General features: G+C 37.4%; 1 protein-coding gene across 4 annotated transcripts in view; it reads right to left on the bottom strand.

The window, feature by feature from the left end:
* Nucleotides 1–20,825, bottom strand: part of FBXL20 (F-box and leucine rich repeat protein 20) — a 114,909-nt gene that overhangs the window by 30,235 nt on the left and 63,849 nt on the right. For all 4 annotated transcript variants that reach the window (XR_009698191.1, XR_009698190.1, XM_061174857.1 and 1 more), the window contains exons 3-6: nt 9,772–9,826; nt 7,078–7,152; nt 5,194–5,288; nt 4,627–4,695 (exon numbers count right to left, since the gene is read on the bottom strand). Coding sequence is in view for 2 of the 4 variants with exons in the window: in XM_061174857.1 (XP_061030840.1) it covers nt 4,627–4,695; nt 5,194–5,288; nt 7,078–7,152; nt 9,772–9,826 (294 nt within the window). In the remaining 2 variants the exon portion in view is untranslated. The remainder of the gene's footprint in view (nt 1–4,626; nt 4,696–5,193; nt 5,289–7,077; nt 7,153–9,771; nt 9,827–20,825) is intronic.

Raw genomic sequence — 20,825 nt, 5'->3', positions numbered from 1 at the left:
CGCAATGAGAAGCCCGCACACCGCAACGAAGAGTAGTCCCCGCTCACCGCACCTAGAGAAAGCCTGTGTGCAGCAAAGAAGACCCAACGCAGCCACAAAAAAAAGAAAAAGATAAGCATTCACAGCTATACATTTTGCTCTAAGCACTGCCTTCAATGCATTCCACAAGATTCGAATGTTGTGTTGCCACTATCACACAGCGAAACTTATTTTGTAATTTTCTTTGTAATTTATTCCTTGACTCATGGATTATTCAGAAGGGTGATATTTAATTTTCAAAATTTCCGGATATGTGCTATTTGATTTCTACTTTAGTTCTGTTGAGGCCGTAGAATACACTCAATATGATCTCGATCATTCTAAATTTACGGAAATTTGTTTTATGGCTGATTATTTGGTATATCTTATTGAATATCCCAGTAATGAAAAGCATGCTTTCTGGTGCAGCATTCTATGTCACTTAGGACAAGTTCACTGATAGTGTTGCTCAAGTCTTCTATAGCTTTTCCATTTTCTTTTTTTTTTTTGTCTACTTGTTTTATCTTTACTGAAAGAGGAGGGTACTATTTAATATCTTTCCATCTACTCTTCTTCCTGAAGTTTACATCATCTGATATTAATAACCACTCCAACTTTCCTGTGATAGTATATCTTTTTCCATCTTTCTACTCTTTTTTTTTTTTTTGGGTATGTTGCGCGGCACGCGGGATCTTAGTTCCCCAACCAGGGATCAAACCATCACCCCCTGCAGTGGAAGCATGGAGTCTTAACCATTGGGTCTCCAGGGAAGTCCCCCATCCTTTTAATCTTTTTTTTTTTTTAAGAGAAATTTTCCTTTTTTAAATAATTAATTAAATTTTGGCTGCACTGGGTCTTTGTTGCAGTGTGCGGGCTCTTCGTTGCGCATGGGCTCTAGAGCAATGGGCTCAGTGGTTGCAGCACGCAAGCTTAGTTGCCCCACGGCATGTGGGATCTTAGTTCCCCAACCAGGGATCAAACCCAGGCCCTCTGCATTGGCAATGTGGAGTCTTAACCACTGCACCACCAGGTAAGTCCCTCCCCATCCTTTTGCTCTTAATCTCCATATTATCTTTAAGTTTTCTTGAATTCTTGAGCATATTTGTAATTGCTATTTTTAAACGTTTTGTTGGTCAATTTTATAAACTGTCCTTTCTGGGTCTGTCTCTATTGCCTAGTTTTTCTTCTGGTTCTTCTTCTGGTATCATTTCCTGCTTCTTTGCATGTATTGTAATATTTGATGGAATGCTGGAAATTCTGTATGCTACATTGCTGAGCATCTAGGTTTTGTGTCTCTCTTTAAAGAACGTTGAGTTTTGATTTAGCAGGCAGTTAAATTAGTTGTGAATCAATTTGATCCTAAATTTTTTCCTTTTAGCCTTTATTAGGGTTGGTCTAGTTTAGCTCCACTACCAAGGTGTGACCTTTCTGAAGTCTCTATTAAATGTCCCAAGGTGTTCAATGAGCTTTCTCCATTTTGGATAGACAGAACTTCTCCCAACCTTATTTAAGCTCTGGCAATTCTTCAGTTCACAGTTTCCCAGTAATTGTTCTTTCCTTATTAGATGTTCTTTGCGCAGCTTCGTGGGGTCTCAATATGTGCATATACAGTTTACTATTCAGCCAAATTTGTGTAGATTTCTGTAGCCCTTTTTTGAGTAGCTCCCCGCTCTCCAGACACATATTTAGCCATGCTGGTCTCCCTGAACTTTGATCTCTTTCTCTTCAAATCAGCCAGAACTTTGTGCTGTGCTTGGGTTCCTTCTCCTTGTGCCATTATCTCGAAAATGCCACCAAGCAGAAAGCCAGGGCAATCATAAGGCTCACCTCATTTGTTTCTCAGTCCTGCTCTGCATGTTGTCCAACATCTAATACTGCTTGATTTCTATGTTTTGTACAGTTTTAGAGTTGTTTACAGCAGGAGGGCAGTGACTGTAATCATCAGAAGCATAAGTCTCCACCTTTGATTTTAAAGTTTGTATCTTTTTTCTTTTAAACTATGTTTAATATATACTAAGTCCCCTACATACGAACCTTCAAGTTGCGAACTTTCAAAGATGCGAACATGTGTTACATCAACGTCGGGCGTGAGTGAAATTGCAGCTTGCCCTCCGTCTCCTACTGCTGACGATCCTTCAGCTCTACCATCTCCCACCTCCTCTCCCCCTCCTCCAGTCAGTAACTCTTCTTGCTTGTTCACTCGATTCCAGCCTCTGTATGCCAGCTGTTGTACTGTACTACTGTACTTTTCAAGGTACTGTACTGTAAGATTAAAAATGTTTTCTTTATTTTTTGTGGTTTTTTAAATGTATTATTTGTGTGAAAAGTATTATAAATCTATACCGTACAGTACTACATAGCTGATTGTGTCAGTTGGGTACCTAGGCTAACTTTGTTGGGCTTACAAACAAACTGGACTTACGAACATGCTCTTGGAACGGAACTCGTTTGTATGTAGGGGACTTACTGTATTTCTAAAGTCACTAGAACATGCAAAATTCTGAACATTAACCAGTGCTTATTTGATAATTTTAAGATATTATGGGTTTTTTTAAATAGGAGTGGTAAAGTTAATGTGCTTATGTTAAAAGCTTTTATCTTTCAGAAATGCATATTTACAGATTAAATAATACAGTGTCTAGGGCTTTTTTCAAAATAAGATAAAATAAGTAAGATAAAAGGGCAGGGGTATAGAAAAAACAAGACTAGCCATAAAGTGATAAGTTCTCAGTTATCAATTTGAAGCTGGGTGAAAGGTTCACTATACCATTTTGTCTAGATTGGCATATATTTAAATTTTTCATAAGAAATCAAAAGTCAGTAGAAGTAATATCTGCGTGGTTACACCTCCAACTTGATATGGATCGGTTCATGTGTTCTATTTTGTTTTCAATATTTAGGGACTTTTTTTTTTTTTTTGTGACTTAATCCATGTTTCAATTATACAAAATATTTACATTTAATTTTAAAGTAAAATTACAAAACATGATACTTCAGAGGTCTCCCTTTCATTCTTGTCTCTTCATGTTTTTTCTCTCCCCATAAGTAACCATTTTATTCATTTTTGATGATTTTTCCATTGTTTCTTTTGAAAATATAAATCCTCAGACACTTTCTTGAATTAAAAGTTAACAAGTTGTGGGACTTCCCTGGTGGCGTAGTGGTTAAGATTCCGCCTGCCAATGCAGGGGACACGGGTTTGATCCCTGGTCCGGGAAGAGCCCACATGCTGCAGAACAACTAAGCCCGTGTGCCACAACTACTGAGCCTGCGCTCTAGAGCCCGTGAGCCACAACTACTGAGCCCGCGTGCCACAACTACTGAAGCCGGGGCGCCTAGAGCCCGTGCTCCGAAACGAGAAGCCACCGCAATGAGAAGCCCGCACACTGCAACGGAGAGTCGCCCCCACTCGCTGCAAATAGAGAAAGCCCGCGTGCAGCAACAAGACCCAATGCAGCCAAAAATAAATAAAATAAAATAATTAAAAAACAAAAAAGTTAACCAGTTGTAACCTCAAAGAAAGGAATAAAATAAACAATGTGTACCCTGTGCTTGGAGTGTCTTCTACTTTCCCTCATTCAAGCAATTCTAAAGAGCCCATCTCTTTCATGAGGCCTTTTTGAAAAACAGGAAGATCCACTGACTAATCCTGGCCACTCCCTGTGTAAACATCTTCTTCACCTTCCAATAAGCAACAATTTCCCTACATAATATATATATATTTTTAAATGGTAGGTTTCTGCTTTTTTTTTTAAGATTTATTTATTTATTTTTATTGATTGATTGATTGGTTGTTATGTTGGGTCTTCATTTCTGTGCTAGGGCTTTCTCTAGTTGCGGCAAGCGGGGGCCACTCTTCATCGTGGTGCGTGGGCCTCTCACTATCGTGGCCTCTCTTGTTGCGGAGCACAGGCTCCAGACGCGCAGGCTCAGTAGTTGTGGCTCACGGGCCTAGTTGCTCCGTGGCATGTGGGATCTTCCCAGACCAGGGCTCGAACCCGTGTCCCCTGCACTGGCAGGCAGATTCTCAACCACTGCGCCACCAGGGAAGCCCCACCTACATAATATTTAAATGTTAATTGATACATGTTATTACCAATAGATCCTTAGGCTGAATGTTTTTTATGTCTACCTTCTTTGTCTATTGGGTCTGTGACAGTATACTCTGAAGGATGGAGGATTATGCTTTCTTTCTTTTATATTGTGACTGACACAAGACACTGTACTTTTAAAGAGTCATTTAATAAACGCTCTCTATATTGATTACTCTAAGCTGTGTTTAAGATTTTACATCTTTTTATAGAATCACCTGTTTATGTGTCTTTTGAATGATAGCTACTAGTGTCTTCTTGAAATATAAGTAGTCCTATATTAGTATTCCCTACTGCACATTCACTGACTACAATTTTAAGTTTTCTTTTAAATATCAAAACAGAATTTGAGCCAAATTCTAAAATAAGTATCTTATTCCATTTCTAAATTTAAACATCCTTCCTCTATAAAACCAAAATGAAATTTGCTAAATATATTTAGTAGTCTGCATTAAAAGCTAGTATAGGCAGGACACAAGAGGCTATGACTTACCCTTCTAAAACATAAAATACTTACGCATCTGTAGTCTTTGTACACCCATTGAGATTCAGTACTTCAATGTTCCTACAGTTTTGTGCAAAGGTCCTTTACAGGAAAGAAACAAAGTAAAGGGTTTGAGGTAAAACGGGCACAATTCTCGGTATTAAAAAAATAATAGAAGATACCAATAGTGGTAATAATGGATACTACTGGTACAAAATGGTACAAAAAGTTGTTCACAATTACGAATAAATTACTTTTCAACCATAAACTTTTAAACATCAATCTTTTTGTCAACCAAAGTTAAAATTATCCTAACTTCCAGTAAACAAACTTAAAAAAATTTACTCAAGGCTCCAAACGAACCATTTATAGTATGGGGAATCTGGCTTTTTGTGGGGAGCACTTGTTCTTGTTTTATTCTCAAAACCACACATCCCACTACTGGATATTTGTGTTATAAGCAGTGAACGTGTATTTGGGTTCAGAATAGCTTAGGAATATGAAAACTATTCCAGCCTTTTCTGGGTGAGACAGTGCTGTGTTCGGTGTTGTTCTTCACTTCAGTCAAGAAGATTAGTTAATCGATAGCTATGTTTTTACCTTAATGCATTGTCTCCTACTCCGAGACACCCACGAAGACTTAACTTTCGTAAAAAGCCCCCACACCTTTTTGAAATATTCTCCACTACCCGGCCCTGTAAAAAAAAGAAGACAGGTATACAAAAAAGATAAGCCACCACATTGTTTTTGAAAAGACCACATCCTCGTTTTTAAGAGACTTCTACTCATTTTAAAGACCTAATTAAATCAATACGAAATTTTCAACTTACTGGGAGAAAGCTTTCCTGATTAACCCATCTACTTGAAACATACCTAAACCCTATATTGTTATTTACTTTGTTCCTCTTGTAAGATACTCTGTATTTGAGTAAATGGTGCTCTGTAGTTCTGTTATGCCACTACATCAATGTAGATTCCCCTCCTGCAGCTACAGGATATTAACTCTCTCTATTATTTCTGTGTATTTACTATAGTACTCTAAATACAGCAGAGACTCAATGAACACTTCACAAAAGCTTGCTGAATGATTTTGTAGGCCAGGCTGCTTTAAACATTTATATCCATGAAGATCAGAGAATTGTGAAAAACAGAAAAATCCAGCATGTCGGTGGGTATCATTTTAAAAGTACTTTATGGGACTTCCCTGGTGGTCCAATGGTTAAGACTTCGCTTTCCAATGCAAGGGGTGTGGGTTTTTTTTTTGTTTTTTTAAAATTTATTTATTTATTTATGGCTGTGTTGGGTCTTCGTTTCTGTGCGAGGGCTTTCTCTAGTTGTGGCAAGCGGGGGCCACTCTTCATCGCGGTGCGTGGGCCTCTCACTATCGCGGCCTCTCTTGTTGCGGAGCACAGGCTCCAGACGCGCAAGCTCAGTAATTCTGGCTCACGGGCTTAGCTGCTCCGCAGCATGTGGGATCTTCCCAGACCAGGGCTCGAACCCGTGTCCCCTGCATTGGCAGGCAGATTCTCAACCACTGCGTCACCAGGGAAGCCCAGGGGTGTGGGTTTGATCCCTGGTTGGGGAGCTAAGATCCCACATGCCTCGTGGCCAAAAAACCAAAACATAAAACAGAAGCAATATGGTAACAAATTCAATAAAGACTTTAAAAATGGTCCACATCAAAAAAAAAAATCTTTAAAAAAAATATTAAAAAATAAAAGTACTTTATGAAAATAATGTAAAGTTCATGTGAGGTTTTTTAACTTCTTACATGGATTCTCAAGACCACTAAGTTCCACTAGAACTTAAAAAAAAAAAAAACCCAACAGAAAAAAAAAGCTAAATCTAAATCTTATTTAATCCTTATAACACAGTGAGGAAGCTATTATTTCCACTCTCCAGATGAGAAAACCAAGGACCACAGAGCTCAAATTCAGGTTAAAATAATTTAAGCTTAAACCATTCTTCTCCATTTTAGAGAAAATAGGCAATACTAAGAGATAAAATATGGGGGAGAAGTGAGAAGGGAAAAAATCTCTCCCCAACAAAAGTAATCCAATTCATTCTCTACAAAAACTATCTATAGGCTCCCCCAGAACCCAAAATGCTCATCAAGAAGAATTTATGCAAATATCATGCCCCAATAAATTAACTCCACTTATTTTTAAATAAACAAATATGAAAAGACTTCCTTAAAAAGAGTAAACAAAGGTTCACATTTCCACCACAAAAATAAAAACAAAAATTTCTGAGTCCTATTAATACTAAGTAGCTTAGTATTATTTCAGTAAAATAATTCTGCTCATTCTCAAAAACTGAACCAGTTCTTGGGAAAACTGCAGGCTCCCATGAAGTTCAGATGCGCTGAAATGAACAGTCTCTCTCTCCAGGGAAAGGAGATTTACGTGGTTGGGGCTAATCTGTCCCATATGCTGCAATTACATTCTAATGAGAGAGATGGGGCCACACACCACACAGTCATACCTCGATATCTCTCTGGAAATCAAACAGGTCAATTCGCTGCCAGTTACTGCCATCCAGAGCCAGAACATTCCAGGCCTATTTTGAAGAAGAGACAGAATGAACAGAAGCTGAAATGAAGGGGAAAAGCCAGCAAAATTCAAGTTCACAATTCAACCTACTAATGATTGAAATTGACCAAAAAATTTCTTAGCACCTCCACCATTAACTCCCAAAAAGTCAGTCTTATTTCTGATTCATACTTTATTCTCCAAGTAGATTATCTCATAAATGAGTGCGTACAGAAATTAGTAGCTACGAAAGATCTTACGTTAGCGGGCTGGGGAAAGAACAGGTTGTGATAAGTATCATAGCCGGAAACTGTTTTCTAACTGGAGTTTCCAATCTCAAAATGAGATAATCCAGCTAATGAAAAGCAAGTCTGTTACTCTATCCCTCAACTAGGAACGAGGTGAGTGTGAAATGAAAGAAAGAAGACGGCACTCTGAATGTAGTGTGTTCAATACATATGCCATGTTCAATAAAAATATGCTATTCATAGCATCACTTGTTTGGACCCAAAACTGTGATATGGTGACCTGGGATTTACAAAAGACACTATCATTTCTCAGTATACATGACAGAGACTTAATGCTTTCCTCATTACCAATTTGCTCACTCAGGCATGTTTTTCAATTGGTCATCTTTCCCTTCAACTTGATTCAGTGGTAATTTTAAACACTGAAAGTTTTAAGACTTCTCATACATTTCTTTAATTACCTAAAGGGAGGCAAGAAAGCTTCCAAGATTTTCAACCTTTCAGGATAAGGTGAAAAATGACTCCACTAAGAGTTAACCTTTGCGGATCGTTCTGTATTTTAATCAGAAAGCCTTTAAACGTTTTCCCTACTAAATTTAAAGTGTAAACAAAAGTCTTAACACTGTTAAGTTATAAACTTAGAATATTATCTCTTACTACAACAATTCAAAACACAGATTTGATACTGAAATTCTAAAATGGAAACTGAAGATACACTTATAAGCCCCAGATAACTATCACACAATCAGTAAGAAAGATGTCAGGGGTATGAGGGTAAACAAAGTTATTATTATAGAAATCTTTAAGGTTTTCTCAGGATTTCAATGTTACTTTTCTTTTTGTGGCTTCATATTTTTCCAACAGTTTCTTAAGTGGCTCCATGGGAGATGAGATAAAACTTTTAAAGATCATATGTTTACTAGATTCTTGGGCTAACTGTATCTCTGATTTGTTTTGATACTTCTCATTTCCTTATACTACTTCCTTCAGCAAGCAGGACACATGCTAAAGTGAGACTAAAATTAGGAATGACAGGTTCCTCTCTAGAGTTTTTGTTGTTTTTTTTTAAAGCAAATTAACTAAATACTTCAAGTACAGAGAATAACAGGCTAACTACCGATGTTCCAATTGTACAGATTTAATGAAAATTGGCATTGTGCTTCCTTTTAAGTTAAAACACATTAAGAACGAAGAGGAACCTGAACATGAAAACAACAATTAAAACTCACTCAAATCAACATTCTTGAGATGAGACTGTGCAACCAAACAGGTTAAGACACTGGTCTGGGAATTTTGTTTCTCAATGATGACCTCAGCTTCATATGGAGACAAAAAAGAAACCCCACTCATTTGTACCAGCCATGACTAGGGCAACCACTCAGGTACCAGGAACAGAACTGTCATGAACAGAAATCATCAAAATATGCCTGACTGTTTCCTAAATAGCTGAGATACAGATTTAGTACGGCTTTTAGGATGTAGAAATTACATTAAAGTTAGCAAGATGAGGTGGATTTTCTATGGCAAGTTTTGTGGGGTTTTTTTTTTTTTTTAAAGGAAATTGGTGATGGAAATTTGAAGGAAAACCTGTCCACTTACAGAGATAAACACAATACTCTGATGCTGAGTATTGTGATATAACCATATTACATACTCAGCACCTAGGACTATACCTGGTACATAGTAGGTTCTCAATAAGTATTTGTTAAACATCAAAAAGCCATTGTCCAGTTTATAAAAAGATGATAACTGTAGGTACTCATTCATTTTATTAATTATTATATATCTGTATTACAAAAGAGACTATGAATGATTCATAAAACAATTTTCCCACAACAGAGATTCTATTCTTAATATTAGTGGCAGCAATAAGATTATGTTTCACTGTTTTGTCATAGTAATGTCAATTGACAAAAATGGATAAGTAAGAGTAATGCAGAAACTGATTTTGAGAATGGAATTTGGTTTGCTCTACAATTTCTCAAAAATTAAATTCTAGCTATAACCTTTTGAGAAAAAAAATATAGGGAGATATCAAGAGCCTTCCATGTATGTACATAAAATGAATAAGGGAAACATAATGAAACACTATATTATTACAGTTCTGAGTAAAGCCTATTCTTTTAATTTGCATGTTTAGTGCTTTTTCCTTGAAAATGTTTCTTCTGTTTGTATTATACAAATAGTCAAGAATTTCAAAAAGTTAAAGTTAGAGATAGTACATATAGTAGAATTCCACTGTAGAATTAACATGGGTTTGGGTATCCCATGGGTGAAACCACAACCATGGAAACATAACATACAACTACCATCTGAAGTAAATAGTTGGCCTACTACAGAAGCTGATTATCATTAATGTCAGGAAGGGATGCTCTTGTAATCATGTCAGCCATTCTTACCCTGGAGACCTGAGCACAGCGACACAAGGTAACAACATCCAGAAAAGAAAATATCCTAAAAAGAGATGGAGGAAAACTTTATTATATGATGAATTAGTTTCTCTCGATTTTTGCTTATAAATAATTGGCGATGTTAATACATGCACAAAAAGGCAGACGTTCTTTAAACAATAACACAAAAAGCTGGGGCAATTTACAATACTGTCCATAAAAATGTAGGGGGGAAAGGTAATCTTTTACTTGATAATGTATGTACCATAACGAGTTCATTTATTCACATCAAGGGATGATAAAATATTTCTGATACTTTTTTAAGTAAAAGAATAATTTCCACATTCTGGTTATCAAAAGAAATGGGCTAGCGGACAGTTATCTCTATAAAGAATTTTACATATATGAAGGAAAAAAGATAAAATATTGGTAAAACCTAAAAACGAGCAACTATAAAATATTAAATCTCTATATATTTAATTCCAATTTGGGAAATTATAAAACTCAGCTAACACATCAATGTCAGGAAACACCACCTAAAATTCTTCTCAGTCTTAGAGAGGCTAAATATTTATTTTGTAGCGTTATTATTTGAAATAATTAATTTGCCTAAAGGACGATAACTCTCTATACCATAAGCCACCTGTAAAAACAGGTCAGAGCATCCTGGGAATAAAGTGAACGGGCCACTTGTGCTTACAGTTCTCCTTGCTCATGAACACTCTTAAAGATCATTTTGATCTGAATAACAAGTAAAGCTCTTGTGCAGGTGGCAAAAGGTACAATATAGTGTGTACTTTAAAGACGATATTCCTTGAGATAGCTGGAGTGTTACAAAATGGAGGTCAGGAAGCATTAATCTGGAGACGAATGAAAGCTACATTTTCTATTCTGTTATTACTCTGAGTTAGCTTAATAGAGCAAAATTTTGTTATTTAGTGATTAGAGGCTGTCAATCACATTTTAGAACGTGGAATAAACTGAGTTAATAATTACATCAGACAAAGTTACATGCATTTTGTAAATAAAGGTTTTTGAAACTCTTTAAAATTTGGGTAATATACATCACATAAAACTTACCATTTAACCACTTTTAAGGGTATAGTTCAGGGGCATTAAGTACATTCACACTGTTGTGCCACCACCACCACCATCCATCTCCAGAACTTTCTCATCTTCCCAAACTGAAACTCTGGACACGGTAAACAATGACTCCCCATTTCCCTCTCCCCAAGCTGCTGGCAACCACCACTCTACTTTCGTTCTTTATGAATTTGGCTACTCTAGGTACTTCATATGACTGGAATCATGGTATTTGCCCCTTTGTGACGGGCTTATTTCATTTAGCACCAATGTCTTCAAGGTCTATCCATGTTGTAGCATGTAGTATCAGAATTTCCTTCCTTTTTAAAGCTGAATAATATTTTCTTCCTTTTTAAAGCTGTATACCACATTTTCTACATCTGTCCATAGATGGAAACGTTGAATGCCTTTCTTGTTCCCTTGAGGCGGACTTGCTACCACCCTGATGGCTCTCTTTAATAAAATAAATTTCCAATGGCGGAGGAGGAACCAAGTTGGTGGAGTAGAAGGACGTGCTCTCACTCCCTCTTGCGAGAACACCAGAATCACAACTAGCTGCTGGACAATCATCGACAGGAAGACACTGGAACTCACCAAAAAAGATACCCCACATCCAAAGACAAAGGAGAAGCCACAATGAGACGGCAGGAGGGGCGCAATCACAGCAAAATCAAATCCCATAACTGCTGGGTGGGTGACTCACAGACTGGAGAACACTTATACCACAGAAGTCCACCCACTGGAGTGAAGGTTCTGAGCCCCACGTCAGGCTTCCCACAGGCAATGGGAGGAGGAATTCCTAGAGAATCAGACTTTGAAGCCTAGTGGGAATTGACTGCAGGACTTCAACAGGACTGGGGGAAACAGAGACTCCACTCTTGGAGGGCACACACAAAGTAGTGTGCACATCGGGACCCAGGGGAAGGAGCAGTGACCCCAGGGGAGACTGAACCAGACCTACCTGCTAGTGTTGGAGGGTCTCCTGCACAGGTGGGGGGTGGCTGTGGCTCACCGTGGGGACAAGGACACTGGCAGCAGAAGTTCTGGGAAGTACTCCTTGGCGTGAGCCCTCCCAGAGTCCGCCATTAGCCCCACCAAAGAGCCCAGGTAGGCTCCAGTGTTGGGTTGCCTCAGGCCAAACAACCAGCAGGGAGGGAACCCAGCCCCACCCATCAACAGTCAAGTGGATTAAAGTTTTACCGAGCTCTGCCCACCAGAGCAACAGTCAGCTCTACCCACCACCAGTCCCTCCCATCAGGAAACTTACACAAGCCTCTTAGATAGCCTCATCCACCAGAGGGCAGACAGCAGAAGCAAGAAGACTACAATCCTGCAGCCTGTGGAACAAAAACCACATTCACAGAAAGACAGACAAGATGAAAAGGCAGAGGGCTATGTACCAGATGAAGGAACAAGATAAAACCCCAGAAAAACAACTAAATGAAGTGGAGATAGGCAACCTTCCAGAAAAAGAATTCAGAATAATGATAGTGAAGATGATCCAGGACCTCGGAAAAAGAATGGAGGCAAAGATCGAGAAGATGCAAGAAATGTTTAACAAAGACCTAGAAGAATTAAAGAACAAACAAACAGAGATGAACAATACAATAACTGAAATGAAAACTACACTAGAAGGAATCAATAGCAGAATAACTGAGGCAGAAGAACGGGTAAGTGACCTGGAAGACAGAATGGTGGAATTCACTGCTGCGGAACAGAATAAAGAAAAAAGAATGAAAAGAAATGAAGACAGCCTAAGAGCCCTCTGGGACAACATTTGTATTATAGGGGTCCCAGAAGGAGAAGAGAGAGAGAAAGGACCAGAGAAAATATTTGAAGAGATTATAGTCGAAAACTTCCCTAACATGAGAAAGGAAATAGCCACCCAAGTCCAGGAAGCGCAGACAGTCCCATACAGGATAAACCCAAGGAGAAACATGCCGAGACACACAGTAATCAAATTGGCAAAAATTAAAGACAAAGAAAAATTATTGAAAACAGCAAGGGAAAAACGACAAATAACATACAAGGGAACTCCCATAAGGTTAACAGCTGATTTCTCAGCAGAAACTCTACAAGCCAGAAGGGAGTGGCATGATATACTTAAAGTGATGAAAGGGAAGAACCTACAACCAAGATTACTCTACCCGGCAAGGATCTCATTCAGATTCGATGGAGAAATCAAAAGCTTTACAGATAAGCAAAAGCTAAGAGAATTCAGCACCACCAAACCAGTTCTACAACAAACGCTAAAGGAACTTCTCTAAGTGGGATACACAAGAAAAGAAAAGGACCTACAAAAACAAACCCAAAACAATTAAGAAAATGGTCATAGGAACATACATATCGATAATTACCTTAAACGTGAATGGATTAAATGCTCCAACCAAAAGACACAGGCTTGCTGAATGGATACAAAAACAAGACCCATATATATGCTGTCTACAAGAGACCCACTTCAGACCTAGGGACACATACAGACTGAAAGTGAGGGGATGGAAAAAGATATTCCATGCAAAGGGAAATCAAAAGAAAGCTGGAGTAGCTATACTCATACCAGATAAAATAGACTTTAAAATAAAGAATGTTACAAGAGACAAGGAAGGACACTACATAATGATCAAGGGATCAATCCAAGAAGAAGATATAACAATTATAAATATATATGCACCCAACACAGGAGCACCTCAATACATAAGGCAACTGCTAACAGCTACAAAAGAGGAAATCAAAACTAACACAGTAATAGTGGGGGACTTTAACACCTCACTTAACACCAATGGACAGATCATCCAAAATGAAAATAAATAAGAAAACAGAAGCTTTAAATGACACAATAGACAAGGTAGATTTAATTGATATTTATAGGACATTCCATCCAAAAACAGCAGATTACACTTTCTTCTCAAGTGCGCACGGAACATTCTCCAGGATAGATCACATCTTGGGTCACAAATCAAGCCTCAGTAAATTTAAGAAAACTGAAATCATATCAAGCACCTTTTCTGACCACAATGCTATGAGATTAGAAATGAATTACAGGGAAAAAAACGTAAAAAACACAAACACATGGAGGCTAAACAATATGTTACTAAATAACCAAGAGATCACTGAAGAAATCAAAGAGGAAATCAAAAAATACCTAGAGACAAATGACAATGAAAACACGATGATCCAAAACCTATGGGATGCAGCAAAAGCAGTTCTAAGAGGGAAGTTTATAGCTATACAAGCCTACCTCAAGAAACAAGAAAAATCTCAAATAAACAATCTAACCTTACACCTAAAGGAACTAGAGAAAGAAGAACAAACAAAACCCAAAGTTAGCAGAAGGAAAGAAATCATAAAGATCAGAGCAGAAATAAATGAAATACAAACAAAGAAAACAATAGCAAAGATCAATAAAACTAAAAGCTGGTTCCTTGAGAAGATAAACTAAATTGATAAACCATTAGCCAGACTCATCAAGAAAAAGAGGGAGAGGACTCAAATCGATAAAATTAGAAATGAAAAAGGAGAAGTTACAACAGACACGGCAGAAATACAAAGCATCCTAAGAGACTACTATAAGCAACTCTATGCCAATAAAATGGACAACCTGGAAGAAATGGACAAATTCTTAGAAAGGTACAACCTTCCAAGACTGAACCAGGAAGAAATAGAAAATATGAACAGACCAATCACAAGTAATGAAATTGAAACTGTGATTAAAAATCTTCCAACAAGCAAAAGTCCAGGACCAGATGGCTTCACAGGTGAATTCTATCAAACATTTAGAGAAGAGCTAACACCCATCCTTCTCAAACTCTTCCAAAAAATTGCAGAGGAAGGAACACTCCCAAACTCATTCTCTGAGGCCATCATCACCCTGATACCAAAACCAGACAAAGATACTACAAAAAAAGAAAATTACAGACCAATATCACCGATGAATATAGGTGCAAAAATCCTCAACAAAATACTAGCAAACAGAATCCAGCAACACATTAAAAGGATCATACACCATGATCAAGTGGGATTTATCCCAGGGATGCAAGGATTCTTCAATATAGGCAAATCAATCAATGTGATACACCATATTAACAAATTGAAGAATAAAAACCATATGATCATCTCAATAGATGCAGAAAAAGCTTTTGACAAAATTCAACACCCATTTATGATAAAAACTCTCCAGAAAGTGGGCACAGAGGGAACCTACCTCAACATAATAAAGGCCATATACAACAAATCCACAGCAAACATCATTCTCAATGGTGAAAAACTGAAAGCATTTCCTCTAAGATCAGGAACAAGACAAGGATGTCCACTCTCACCACTATTATTCAACATAGTTTTGGAAGTCCTAGCCACGGCAATCAGAGGAGAAAAAGAAATAAAAGGAATACAAATTGGAAAAGAAGAAGTAAAACTGTCACTGTTTGCAGATGACATGATACTATACATAGAGAATCCTAAAGATGCCACCAGAAAACTACTAGAGCTAATCAATGAATTTGGTAAAGTTGCAGGATACAAAATTAATGCACAGAAATCTCTTGCATTCCTATACACTAATGATGAAAAATCTGAAAGAGAAATTAAGGAAACACTCCCATTTACCATTGCAACAAAAAGAATAAAATACCTAGGAATAAACCTTCCCAGGGAGACAAAAGACCTGTATGCAGAAAACTATAAGACACTGATGAAAGAAATTAAAGATGACACCAACAGATGGAGAGATATACCATGTTCTTGTACTAAAAGAATCAATATTGTGAAAATGACTATACTACCCAAAGCAATCTACAGATTCAATGCAATCCCTATCAAATTGCCAATGGCATTTTTTACAGAACTAGAACAAAAAATCTTAAAATTTGTATGGAGACACAAAAGACCCCGAATAGCGGAAGCAGTCTTGAGGGAAAAAAACGGAGCTGGAGGAATCAGACTCCCTGACTTCAGACTATACTACAAAGCTACAGTAATCAAGACAATATGGTACTGGCACAAAAACAGAAACATAGATCAATGGAACAAGATAGAAAGCCCAGAGATAAACCCACGCACCTATGGTCAACTAATCTATGAAAAAGGAGGCAAGGATATACAGTGGAGAAAAGACAGTCTCTTCAGTAAGTGGTGCTGGGAAAACTGGACAGCTACATGTAAAAGAATGAAATTAGAACACTTCCTAAAACCATACACAAAAATAAACTCAAAATGGATTAAAGACCTAAATGTAAGGCCAGACACTATAAAACTCTTAGAGGAAAACACAGGCAGAACTCTCTTTGACATAAATCACAGCAAGATCTTTTTTGATCCACCTCCTAGAGTAATGGAAATAAAACCAAAAATAAACAAATGGGACCTAATGAAACGTCAAAGCTTTTGCACAGCAAAGGAAACCATAAACAAGACGAAAAGACAACCCTCAGAATGGGAGAAAATATTTGCAAATGAATCAACGGACAAAGGATTAATCTCCAAAATATATAAACAGCTCATGCAGCTCAATATTAAAGAAACAAACAACCCAATCCAAAAATGGGCAGAAGACCTAAACAGACATTTCTCCAAAGAAGACATACAGATGGTCAAGAAGCACATGAAAAGCTGCTCAACATCACTAATTATTAGAGAAATGCATATCAAAACTACAATGAGGTATCACCTCACACCAGTTAGAATGGGCATCATCGGAAAATCTACAAACAACAAATGCAGGAGAGGGTGTGGAGAAAAGGGAACCCTCTTGCACCGTTGGTGGGAACGTAAATTGATACAGCCACTATGGAGAACAGTATGGAGGTTTCTTAAAAGACTAAAAATAGAATTACCATACGATCCAGCAATCCCACTACTGGGCATATACCCAGAGAAAACCATAATTCAAAAAGACACATGCACCCCAATGTTCACTGCAGCACTATTTACAATAGCCAGGTCATGGAAGCAACCTAAATGCCCATCAACAGACGAATGGATAAAGAAGTTGTGGTACATATATACAATGGAATATTACTCAGCCATAAAAAGGAACGAAATTGGGTCATTTGTTGAGACGGGGATGGATCTAGAGACTGTCATACAGAGTGAAGTAAGTCAGAAAGAGAAAAACAAATATCGTATATTAACGCATGTATGTGGAACCCAGAAAAATGGTACAGATGAACCGGTTTGCAGGGCAGAAGTTGAGACACAGATGTAGAGAACAAACGTATGGACACCAAGGGGGGAAAACCGCGGTGGGGTGGGGATGGTGGTGTGCTGAACTGGGCGATTGGGATTGACATGTATACACTGATGTGTACAAAATTGATGACTAATAAGAACCTGCTGTATAAAAAAATAAATAAAGTAAAATTCAAAAATTCAAAAAATAAATAAATAAATAAAATAAAATAAATTTCCCATCTTTTAAAATACTGATTACAAATCATTCCCAAATAAATATATATACCCCCAGGTACCTCAATTCCTAAAACAGTAAGTTTATCTAATGCAACAAACCTTCTTACACTGCTTAAATGCTGCTGCTTTTTCCTGTCATCCACTATATAGTGCCTTTATGTGGAGCTTCATACTCTAAAGATCCTGTTTCTGCCAAATTACCACTAATCCCTGAGCAATTTGTATAAATATAATATTACACATGGCAGGGGCACAGGAGAGAAATTTTAGATAACGATCCTAGTTACACTTTAGTAAACTTTCAACAGATAGATTCTTTACAAAATAAAGATAGACATGAAACCTCAGGCTAGAGGTCAAATGCAGACCTAGGAGACTCTCTGAAGCACATGCCCCAACAATCATAATTTCATTCTTAGAATGTACTGCCTGGGGTTCTTAATGTCAAAATTCCCATGAGTTGGCTTTTCACCTGGGTTTGACATTATGGTACATTAAAAAGAGAGAGAGAAGACAAATACAGTCGCTGTGCTCCTCTATCAAGCAATAAAAGCTTGGACTCTCCACTCCTGATTTGGCTCCCTGGTATGTGATAAGCCTCTGTGCTTAATTCCCTTCTACCACTCCACAAGCAGTCTGTCTAAATGTCTGCTATTATTTAGTAGCTTTTGACTTCTATTTATTCTATGTACTTGACAATAGAGACAATTACCTTTAGAAATCCAAATATAAGGATTGATGAGATAAGCTGTCAGAGTTTTAGTTACAGTGACTGGGGGTGGGTGGGGTGGGTGGGGATGGAGGATGGAGAGGAGGAGGTTCACAGTGAACATTTATTCTTCTAAATATGGTAACATTAACTTAAATAAAAAACATCACTATAAGTATGTATTTGTAGGATAAATCAAGGGGAAATGATATTGACATTTCTATATGATAGGCTAGAACAATAAAACATTATACTTAGAACCTTCCTGCTTTTCATCATCTTCAGGCTTGGTACCTTACACTTTAACCCTTCACATAATTCCTTCTTGAGGATACCTATTATCCATAACCAGAATGGTTATGATCAAAGAGATAAGAAAACTGACGCAGAATGAAAGGTCTGTTATTGTTGAAGGAACCTGCTTGACTGCTTCAATAAAAGTCCTCCCCCTTCTCTTATCAATAGATTGTTGAAAAACTGGCCTAGCTTTGAGGAAAAGTGGGCCTCACCTTTCCCACTCATGCAAAAAGACTTTGGCCAGGTTTCTGAGACATGATGTGGAAGAAGACGGGGTCTAATTATAAATAAATCTATTGCTGTATAAAAAAAGAAAGAAAGAAAGAAAAAAAACCCCCAAACCCTTAATGCTAGATTCTTGGAGAACATGGAGCTGGCTGTTAAAGTAAATACCGAGAGTAGATTTGGGGATATGGTTACCCATGGTATGATTCTGCAAAAGATTTACTCCCAACTTCCTTTGTCTTCACAGTCTTATGACAAAAATCCCAAACCTTCTTGAGCAATACCTCTTAATATAGTTCTGTTTACTAAATAAATTTAAAAAGCATAGCATGATCCTGGAGAAGGTATAACAAAATAAGTAATTCCATTCATATCATGGGGATATCTATGGGCATGACTCTTTTGGAGAGTAGTTCAATAGTACCCATTAAAATAAAAAACACAGGGCTTCGCTGGGGGTGCAGAGGTTAAGAATCCACCTGCCAATGCAGGGGACATGGGTTCGAGCCCTGGTTTGGGAAGATCCCACATGCCACGGAGCAACTAAGCCCGTGCGCCACAACTACTGAGCCTGTGCTCTAGAGCCCGCGAGCCACAACTACTGAACCCGCATGCCACAACTACTGAAGCCTGTGTGCCTAGAGCCCGTGCTCTGCAATAGAGAAACCACCACGATAAGAAGCCCGCACACCGCAACGAAGAGTAGCCCCTGCTAGCCGCAACTTGAGAAAGTCCACGCACAGCAACGAAGACCCAACGCAGCCAAAAATAAAATAAATTAAAAAAATAAATAAACAAAATAAAATAAAATAAAAAACAGACACTACATCCTATAGAAGCAAAAGTATGAGTAAAGATAGTTATCAGAATGTTTATGGCAGCATTATTTGAAATATCAAAAAGTTAGAAAATGATCTTAATATACATCAATTAAAAAATGCTTGAATATATTATGGTACAAAAAAAATTTGCACTTTGCAGCCATTTAAAAGAATGAGACAGAGCTACATGAACGGACCTAAAAAGGTGTCAATGATTATTAAATGACAGAAACAAAAACAAGTTGTAGAACAGTTTTTATATGTTCTCATTTTTGAAAAATATAAAATAGGTACACATGAACACATGCTTGTAAGCATTGTGCATATTATATATCTAAATATAAGAGGATATATGTTAGCTTTGTGGGGAAAATAGGCTTTTTGTGGGGGGGTGTTGACAAAGCAGGAACAAGGAAGCCATTTGTTTATGATTTTTCATTTTTTTAAAAAAGTGTTGGGCTTATGAGTGATTTATATTTTATTTGTTAAAAAAATTTTTTAAGGCACTAGATGCAGATCTTTGGCCACATGAGTGTTAAAGCCTGCTCCAAATGTAGAATTCTGATACTTGTCTACTGTCTGACAGAAACTATACTAAATTTTCAAAGTTGCAAACCTATTCCTCATGAGACCATCGGTTTGCAGGACTTGTTCATTAAAACTATATGCTAGTGTCTTTATTAGCAGACTACAGATGTAGGTTTGCTAGGCTCCTGTTTTACTGGGATGTATCATCTTTGTTGTAGTGGCTGGACACTCAACTAAAAATGGGTGGTCTACTACTATGGGAGGGAAATGGAACATGAGTAAAGTCTCTGCCTCCAAAGAAGCAAAAATGCAGATATGCCAGGTGAAAAAAAAAAAAAAAAGAATCCTGTGGAATATAATTTACATTCTAGGAAAGGGAAAATGTGTTTCTCATCATTGGCATTCTTGAAAATGCTCCTGACATATGGATGAGTGAAAAACACAGGTTGAATAAGAGCATGATGTCATTTAAGACAACTGATAAGAGGACTTCAGGTCTAATTATGACATTATTGTAATTAACCATGATCTTGTGAAGAATTCTGCCAAAAGCAACGTACGCTACCTGTAGCTATAATGGACTTATTTGAGTTTGACTCTTTAGACAAGAATGAGTTGTTATATATTAAGTTATAAAAGCTCTCTGTACTTGCTTAGTTATTAATGTGAACACAAAGATGACATCTTCCATATTACTAAGTGAATCAAAGCTGGTAGACATAATCTGCTAGATCAGATAATCTTCAACCTCTTAAGTCAGGGCTGTGCTTTGGTCCCCCATTCCTTTTAAACTTGAACATCAATGCAAAATCACTCTTAAATAAACCAGATGCACAACCCAGGCCATAAAGGAGAGAAAACTAAGTCTCCTATTCATTTTTGAAATGACCTTATTTCAAATAAGAAATACGAAGAGGAGACACATCAGACAATCAGTCTTGTTATCCAGTTACTTACAGTTAACTATTATTATTTTTTTTAATTTTTATTTATTTATT

The sequence above is a fragment of the Eubalaena glacialis genome, chromosome 19, assembly GCF_028564815.1.
Source record: "Eubalaena glacialis isolate mEubGla1 chromosome 19, mEubGla1.1.hap2.+ XY, whole genome shotgun sequence".
In the NCBI taxonomy this organism is placed as follows: domain Eukaryota; kingdom Metazoa; phylum Chordata; class Mammalia; order Artiodactyla; family Balaenidae; genus Eubalaena; species Eubalaena glacialis.
Note: the sequence above shows the minus strand (reverse complement) of the source record. Positions and strands in the feature narration are given on the sequence as shown.